This window comes from Podarcis raffonei, chromosome 8 (assembly GCF_027172205.1).
Source record: "Podarcis raffonei isolate rPodRaf1 chromosome 8, rPodRaf1.pri, whole genome shotgun sequence".
NCBI classification, from domain to species: Eukaryota; Metazoa; Chordata; class Lepidosauria; order Squamata; family Lacertidae; genus Podarcis; species Podarcis raffonei.
Window position 1 is genome coordinate 58095097 of NC_070609.1, and position 8962 is coordinate 58104058.

At 46.9% G+C, this 8962-nt stretch overlaps 1 protein-coding gene across 1 annotated transcript; it reads left to right on the forward strand.

The window, feature by feature from the left end:
* The first annotated feature begins 330 nt into the window (after positions 1-330).
* CBLN1 (cerebellin 1 precursor) lies at positions 331-7431 on the forward strand. Its single transcript, XM_053400214.1, has 3 exons — positions 331-1067; positions 1658-1777; positions 5688-7431. Exons 1-3 carry the CDS (start codon positions 813-815, stop codon positions 5883-5885), a joined length of 573 nt encoding a protein of 190 aa, XP_053256189.1. The 5' UTR covers positions 331-812; the 3' UTR covers positions 5886-7431.
* The last annotated feature ends 1531 nt before the right edge of the window (positions 7432-8962 follow it).

Consider the following 8962-nt stretch of genomic DNA (forward strand, 5'->3'; position numbering starts at 1 on the left):
GCGGCCCCTGAGCGAGAGGCAGCGGACCCCCCTCTTTCCCCGCCAGACTTTGCCCAAGCGCGGGCACCGTCCGTCCCCACCACCATCCGCCGCGCTCGCCATCTCTCGCTCCGTCTCTCCACCTGCTCCTGACCACCTAATCACCCGAAAGCCTCCGCCTTCGGGGAGGAGGGGGGTGCTGAAAGAGACGGACCGGGCACCCATTGGCTGGCGGCGAGCGCGCCCGCCTGCCATTGGCCGCGGGCGGCGCCAGCGCTGGGAGTGGCCGGCGCTGACGCCAGGCTCGGGTTGGTGGGGTGGGAGCGCGGCGCGGCGCCGCCTTTTGTGTGCTTCGGCAACGGCAGCGGCGGCGGGGAGCTTGCCTTGGCTGCTGAGAGCGAGGAAGAGAGCGAGCAGGCGGGCGGCGCTGGGGCTGGGCTGCGGCGCGCGCGCCGTTCTTCTCCCCCTCCCCTCCTTGCGCTATGCATTCGAGCGCTCCTGAGCCTTGCCAGGGGCTGCCGATGCCGCAGCTGCCGCCGCCGCCGCCGCTGCTTCTTCCAGCACGTCGAGGGGCTTGCGAGGAATAGAGACAGGCGGCCGGCTTAGGGGGCAGCCGGGCTCTCGGGAAGGCTCGAGAGAAGCCCGAGGCGGCTGGGGAAAAGAAGAGGAAAAGGAAGGAGGAGGGAGGATCAGGCTAAGGAGCCGCCGGTCCGTCCGCCCCTTCGGGGAAGCTGGATCTGCTGGCCGCCTAGCAGCGTTGTCCCTGCTGGGGGGATCGGAGGAGGCGGGCGAGACGAAGCGGCAGGCGGACCCACCTGGGACGCGGCGGCGCGATGCTGGCGCTGGAGCTGCTGGGCTTGGCTTGGCTGGCCGGAGTGGCGATGGGGCAGAACGAGACGGAGCCCATCATCCTGGAGGGCAAGTGCCTGGTGGTGTGCGACTCCAACCCGGCCTCGGACCCGACGGGCACGGCGCTGGGCATCTCGGTGCGCTCGGGCAGCGCCAAGGTGGCCTTTTCGGCCATCCGCAGCACCAACCACGAGCCGTCGGAGATGAGCAACAGGACCATGATCATTTACTTCGACCAGGTGAGAGACATCGGAGGGCGTCGGTAGGGTTTTGCTCTTTGCTGATAAGGGAGTGTGAAAGGGGGTGTTCTCGGGGTGACTGCGTGGAGGGCATGAGTGGGTGTGGTAGAGGGAAGGGGCGCTGGCTTTGGAGCAATTGCCCCTCTTTCCATTCCCACCGCCCAAGAAAATACACTCTGAGCGGTCCGCAGATCAATCCCGGGTGCATAGACGGTTGTAAGCCACCGTCTTTAGATGTTCCCCGAAGAGATTTCGAATTGCCCGTGGAAACTTTAGTGGGGGGGCGGCGCGTGATCGTGGGGGGGGGGTAAGAGCTGTTACTGGCTGGGCTGGCTCCATGTTCTAGTAAGAAATCCGCAGGCGAGGAGGGACCGCGTGGCGTCTCCAGATGTGGTTCGCGGTCCAGATTCTAGGGAGAGGGACGGGTGTGTTTCTCACTCTAGAGTGCCTCCTTCCGTACCTCCTTAAAGAAAAAAAAACTTAATCTGGGCCGGCGACAGATGGCCACGTTTCCGGGGGGATCCATCCAGCCGCTGGCGTTTTCAATCTTTCTCCCTGATTTCTCACTCTGCTCTGCCTTTCCCTTGTAGGTACTAGTGAATATCGGACTGAACTTTGACTCTGAGCGGAGCACTTTCATCGCTCCCCGAAAGGGGATCTACGGCTTTAATTTTCACGTAGTCAAAGTGTACAACAGGCAAACCATCCAGGTCAGAGAATGCTGGTTTTGCTTGAGACACTTGCCCTTTGTGGCATGCAAGATTGTGTGGGCATCTTTGTGTATATGCCTGTGTCTTATTCCAACTGCTGCATGCATTATAAGGTGGGATAAGTTCCATGGAACTTAGCAGGGCTTACTTGGGAACAACATGCAGAGGATCAAGGCCTCCTGATCAAACTTTTAATACTGGGTTTTGTACAGAACCATGTGTCTATTTAGCTACCCAGACTAGCAGTAGCTCTGCAGGATTTGATATGGGGAGGGGGTCTTTTCCATCCTTACCTATGGAACCTGGACCTTCTGTTTGCAAAGCGATGCTATAGCCCTCCCCATCTTCCAAATAACTTTCTTGTGTCTTTAAAATTCACAATGAAATGAAGTAGGACAAGGAAGGGGCAAATCCCCCCCCCCGTGCACGCATAACAATTAAATCCAGAGGCACTCCCACAGCAAACAACAGAGAAAATACGATTCTATGTAATCGGCCATACAAAAATCTCATTGAGCATCAATGCCCTTCATAATCAGGGCCCAGGCTTCCAAACAAAATCCGGAATGCCACAATCAAAGTGAGCAAATCAGAATGTTTTCCCATCTCCCCATTCATGGCATTGATGCTACCAACCAAGGATGCAACCCAGAGCACATTTACTTGGAAATAAACCCCATGGAATAAAAGCAGGCTTGATTCCACATAATATGCCTAATGATCAGATTGCTTTAAAGAGTGCAAATCAAAAACAGTTTGGGGTTTTTTTCCTTCCATTTTCTGCCCCATCTTTCCTCCCAGCAGCTGAAGGCAGTGTACCTGGTTCTTCCACCACCACCTCACTGTTAATATTATCACAGCAACCCTGCAAGGTTGGTTTGCTGGCCCAAGGTCACCCAGGATGCTTCATGGCTAAGAAGGGATTTGAATCTGCATCCCATACAAACTTGTGCAGGATGATCAAACCTACCACCCCACACCAATAGCTTTCTTTTGATCTAATATTATGCTCCCCCCCCTTGCATTCCACTCCCTTTGTGGTCTGTGACTGTCTGACTGTTTTAAGGATTAGGCTTAAAAATATGGAAAATCTGTACGTCTGAATTTAGACTAAACATGTAAAATTATTAATCCTGCAAAACATCTAAGTCACATTCAGTGGAGGGGGCCAAATTCTAATAATAAAAAAGGAGGTTGGGGATAAAAGCAAGTTCAGTAAACAAAACTACTTCTGAAGACCAACTTATTTAATTTTCTAGATAGAGATATAAAGAATGGTTTTCTACCTTGCTCAGTTTAATACCCCCTTTAAAGTGTCATGTTGTGTGACTTGGGTGATTTTTTTTATTCCATTTGTACTTCAAAAATCCACATTCCTGCTTCTTCCCCCAATACTAACCGCTGCCCACATGCTACATAAAGTTTTATATGTCATAATCCTTACTTTACAACCTGTCAGTCTCACTGTAGTAATTTAGGATGGGGACTTGCTCACAGGGCTGAAATTGAAACCGTCTTTCTCCAATGGCTTGGGAGGCGCCTCTATCTTATTTATCCTAGAAGTACTTTATCAGGTGGGGGGTGGGATTGGCCTTTCTGCTGATGGGCTGGGCATTTTAGACCTTTCAGAAGTCTCAGCAGATCCGTTTGGGGGTTTATTAGCTGAATGAAGCTTGACAGAACAAGGAATCTCCCCTCCCATGGGCCAACATGACTGAGTCATCTGGTTGCATGTTTCCCCAATATTACACTGCTCCCACTTTCATAACATCATAGGGATTTGTCTGAACGAGTCATCTGAACAAGGGCATTGCCTGTCCACATGCTCTTATTGGTGTGGAGTAAAATGGGATATGGTATCCAACAGCCTGAATACTGTGCATTGATCAGATTGGACTCCTAAACCGTTTATCAAAAATACATTTCTATTATTATTTTTTAGACTGTATTTGTCCATGTTTCTAGCTATAGGTCAAGACCTATGCCTGAATCTATTTTTGAATGACTTGGGTGATCCTTTGCAGTTTTTCCTTAGCCCTTTCTGAGTTCAGTGGATTTTAGGCCAACACATTTAGCCAAAAATATGTGTGCCGTACAGAAAACATAAGCTACTCATCGTATTTTGTGTAGTTACCCGCTTGGGTCCATTAATTCCAGTAGGTTTATTCTGGTAAGAGTAGGTGAGTCCGTGTATATGTAAAAGTATGCAAATACATTTTTTTCCATTAGATCTACAATTTCTGCTTTAGAAAGCCCTAACTGAGTCTTTGTGGCTAGCTGATTTCTACATCTACGGCTAGGACTGCTCTGTTTAAGGAGGAATGAAGGCGGGCTGCCCCACTTTCCTTTTGTGATGACCTCTCAGTTACTGTTTTTAGGCGGCTGAAGAGGCGTAGGGTGGTGGTGGTGAATTATGGCCTGGACAAAAAATTAGGAGAGTTGGGGGGGAGGGGGCCCCCTCCATCATAATTTGAGCCATGCTTTATTCTGTATAAATTTAGATCCACTCTTAAATCAGCTTCAAAAGCCATCAGTCACTGTCACAATGCCAAGATGGACAGCTGATCGATCTATGCTTTTATGTCCATCTCTAATTACTGGTGGCTGTGTTGTTTGCTGTGGTTGTATCTGAAGGAGCTGGATAAAACCCACTATCTCCCTTGCTTAGGCAGGCAGAAGGCTCCCGCTCTGTAGGATGCAGATTGGCTCTGTCAGGGATTCAGCATCTTTGCTGCTTCACAAATGGATAAGCTGCCCCCCTTGATGAACTTCAGAGATGCTAGCCAGAGCTTGAATGCCTTTATCTCTTTCTTCAGTCTCTGAGGTTTTGGGGGGAGGGCAGATTGTGTGTCCAGTTTTCCTGAAGGACAAGCAGCCCCTCTTGAGAGGTGGGGGGGGGGGAGAGAAGCATCCATCTGAAAGGGTTTCACCCTAGATTTTGAGCCATGCCCCATAAGCACCTCAATTTTCCTCACAGGCAACTTGCCCTTAGATAATCAGATCTACATTTAATTTTTTTTTAGAAAAAATTGTGATTGTGGTGCTGTAATATATTTATTTGTTCACACAGCGCTTTGAGGTCTCTCCAGGGTGGGTAGGCAAGCAGCATTTACATTTAAATATAGTAATATTTCTAAAAAATGTTTGAAAAAGGGGGTTGCGAGGATAATTACAGCAGTGGTGAAAAGCAAAAGCACTCTCTACTGCTGAATCTGGAGGAGCACAATTAATCTGATCTGGCAGCAGAACGGACGGTACCTTTCCTTTTCTACAAAAAAGAGAGAGAAGGAAATGGAACGATGCTATCTGGAGGTCATTCCTAGAAAGTTTGGGAGAGTGACATCATAACACTCAGCTGCCAGCCCATAGATCTGCAGCCTTTTCATTTACCCACCCATTTTCCTTTGTGTCTTTGGCTGATATACATGGCTTATCCTATAAGATTTCCTCATGCATTGAAGAAGCAAGGTTTCCTTCCATGCTTGTCATGACAATATAGTCTGGGATGCTATCGGAAACATTCTGGCTACTTACCCCCCCCCTTCCTCTGCAATCTTGTGCAATGCCTACTCAGAAGGAAGTCCCATTGAGCTCCCGTCCCATTGAATGCCTTAGATTTTGCAGCCTCAGGCTGGAATCTGATGCACACTTTCTTGGGAGTAAGCCCTACTGAACACAGTGGGACACCTCTGAGTAAACCTGCATGGGATTGGGCTGCTGATGTTCACTTGTTGCAACCCTGTGAAAGAAAGAAAGAAATTCTAATAAACAATTAATGGAGGGAGGGGAAATTCATTTCACCAGGTGCTTCCAATTGGGAAAAAAAACCCTGCCAGCCATTTCTGTGAATTTGCCTGCTGCCTCCTCTTCCTTTCATTGATGGGGACTTTGTCTTTCACTTGCTTTTCAGGTGAGCCTGATGCTGAATGGGTGGCCAGTGATTTCCGCCTTTGCCGGGGACCAGGATGTCACCCGCGAAGCCGCCAGCAACGGGGTCCTGATCCAGATGGAGAAAGGAGACAGAGCTTATTTGAAACTGGAGAGAGGAAACTTAATGGGGGGTTGGAAATATTCAACCTTCTCTGGATTTCTAGTATTCCCTCTTTAAACAACTTGCCGACTGGCTGAGGAAGGGAGGAAGGAGCAAGTCTTTCAGCACTGCTTACCAATCCCTGAATTTGTAGCTGGATAGAAGGAATCTCGGACAGCAAAAAGCTTCTGGATACTATCGACATAACTGCAGAAGTTAAACCCTTAACTTAGGTTTGTGTGCATTGCTCTGAAGATCTCTGTAATGGCGCAGCCGGACAACAGAAGACGCTTGAATTCATCCTCCGTCAATAATTATTTCTCTTTTCTCTCTCCCATTTTGCAAACCAAATTATGTTACATCTCAATTTAACTGATATTATTAGCTACCATTGTACCCCACCCACTGCCCCCACAAGCTCCTACATGGTACCTACTTCACACATCCTTTTTACAGCCAATTTGGGTTTGTTTTTAACATTATATATCTCTATTTTTTACTCTTTCCCTGAGTTTTTAAAAAAAGTATTTTTGAATACATGGGTGCCATGGTTGAGAGGTGCAATGCAAACCCTGCTGTGATGCTACTAGTAAGGAAATCTGGGGAGGGTAGGACTATCAACACAAACTTATTCTAGCCAAATCCTGATTTTCACTATTTCTATGTAATTCTGAGTGATTGTGGAATTTTCAGGCTGCTCGATGTTTTGATGCTTGTTTTTCGCTCTTGTAAATTTGTGGCCCAACTACATGCCGGAAAGTATATTGAACTTTTACTAATTAATCTGTAAGATAAAAACCAGAAAAGAAGTGTGAATATTGACATAATTTAATTTAGGCTTTAAGTTTTGTTTTTTTTAAAAAGGTTTAAATGGGGTTTTTAATTTAATTTAATTTTCCTTAGATGAGAAACAAAGCAACTTGGTGTAGTTAACACAATCTTAACCAGATGTAGGAGGAAGAGAGATATACCGACAAAAAAATGAAAGGGGGAGGGGGCAGAAATATGCAATCGCAGCCATTTGTTGCCATTTCCACTTGTCTGTTCTGATTCTGAATATGAAACAGGAGAAAACAAAAGCACAGTCTTCAGAAACAAAGAGTGCAAATAGTCCCTTTTAGCAGTGTTCGAGTCCTTGTTCTTCCTCATAGTTTCATGTGCCGTTTTTAAAAGTTGGGGCTCATGTGTCAATTTCAGTAACTACTCTCTCAGTTTAACAATTCTGCTCTATTGGCACAAGTTCCTCAAGGCAGGAGGAAGAGGAGGAGAGCCCCCACCCTGAACAGTCGCCAACAAAATGCCCACAAAATTCTCCCCTCTGTTCTCTTTACCATTGTTATGTATTACATTCTCTCAATCAAATTACGTTTTATAAAGCTGTCTTGCTTTCAAAGGAAGAGAGGAAAGAAACCCCCTTACAAGGTATACCTAAAATGCTAGTATTATTATTTGCTAGTAATATTTTGTTTACAGTCTTTCAGAAATGTAAATGCTATAATTTTGCAGCACTCTAAAGAGAACTACTACTTTTATTATCAAGGTAAAGTAAAATACTTTTGATTGTAATCAAAACATAATGTGAAATAAAACCAGTGGAATAAACAAATGGATTTATTGGGGTGTAGAGAGCCCTCCTGCTCCCGACTCTTGTTCACAAAAAATAATAACACAGGTCGGACTTGGAGGTTAACTAGACATCTATAAATCAAAACAATAGCTGGATATAAACAGCCAGTTTCTCAATTTGGAGCCATAATGTGGAGACCGGCTGCCACAGAGTTAAAATGTAATGGCTCCCCCCCCTCCTTCCCCAAACCTGGGTTCCAAGAAGGAATTTAATTAGCTCCTAGGGGGGCAGTTAATTCTGGCTTAATAAGCAATGCTTTATTTTATGCTCGATGGAGGGTGATGTGTGGATGTGTCCTTGTTAATAGTTCCATACAGCAAACAGAGATGCCAGTCTTTTGAAAAGCCTGTGGGAAAATGGGATGGGAACAAAAGAGGAAGGTGAGTTTTGTTCATTGGGCACACAGGTTGAAAGCTATCAGGGAATCCTTTGATGCAGTTGAGAAGTGGAACTGCAGCCTGAAAGGGGAGCAGGTCCATTTCCACCAGGCCAGGGAGACGGAGAGGGTAAGGGTTCACATGAGAGCTGCTATAGGGAGTTGGTTGGGCTCCAGCAACGCAAGAAGTCCCAGTTTCAAATTATGCCTCTGCCTGCCACAAAACCACTCAGGTGCTCTTAGGCAAATTCCTTTGCTTCAGGTTCCCACCTGCACTATAAAACGTAAGCAATACTAACCTGCTCTGTAGGATAGGGAGACAGCAACATTTTGTGGCACCGTAAACACTTGATTTTATTATGACAGAAACATCTTTTCAGGATGACTGAGGGCATGTATGTGAAATGCTTTCAAGACTTCACAAGTCCTAGGTTTGATGGTGAAAAGTCCATTGAGCATTCCCTGTTTCAGACAGACAGCAGGGTGACGTAGGAAGGGGTGACTGATTCAGGGTGGTTGCAGAGCAAATCCCCCAAAATACATCCTGAACCCCTATTTTCCAAATCTCCCTGCCCCAAGCATTTGCTTGTATGTGCTTCTCTGCCAGGAGAGAAATGCCGGTGTGTTTGACAATTAGGAAAATTGGAACTGGGTGCATGGAGGGATTAGGAGGGCCAGTTTAAGAAAATATAGTCTCTGTGTCTGTGTCTTTTCTTGCTCATACAACTTCCCACTGGCTTAGTGCAATTTTTTTTAAAAAAATCTGATCATGCTAATCATGTGATAATATTCAATACTGTATACATTATTCTTTTGGGATGTGTGTGTGTTCAAGCTCTCCCTCCAGACCACAGGGTGGTGGTGAATCTCTGACCCTCCAGATGTTTTTGGACTACAACTCCCATCAACCCCAGCAAGCACATCTGTGGACAGCGGTGATGGGAGTCCTAACAACATCTGATGGGCAGCAGGTTCCCCATGCCTGTCTTCAGAAGGACCTTGCAAGGTCGGCCAGTAGGCTCAGATGGAGAAGAGGAAGTTCTTTTGTCTTAAGATCATGCGGCAAGTCTTCGGGCAGGGTGATTTAAATCTGAGGGCTATTAAGTAATGACCGGCTCCAGTCCAGGAGAGAGGCAAGGGGTGCGTGTGTGT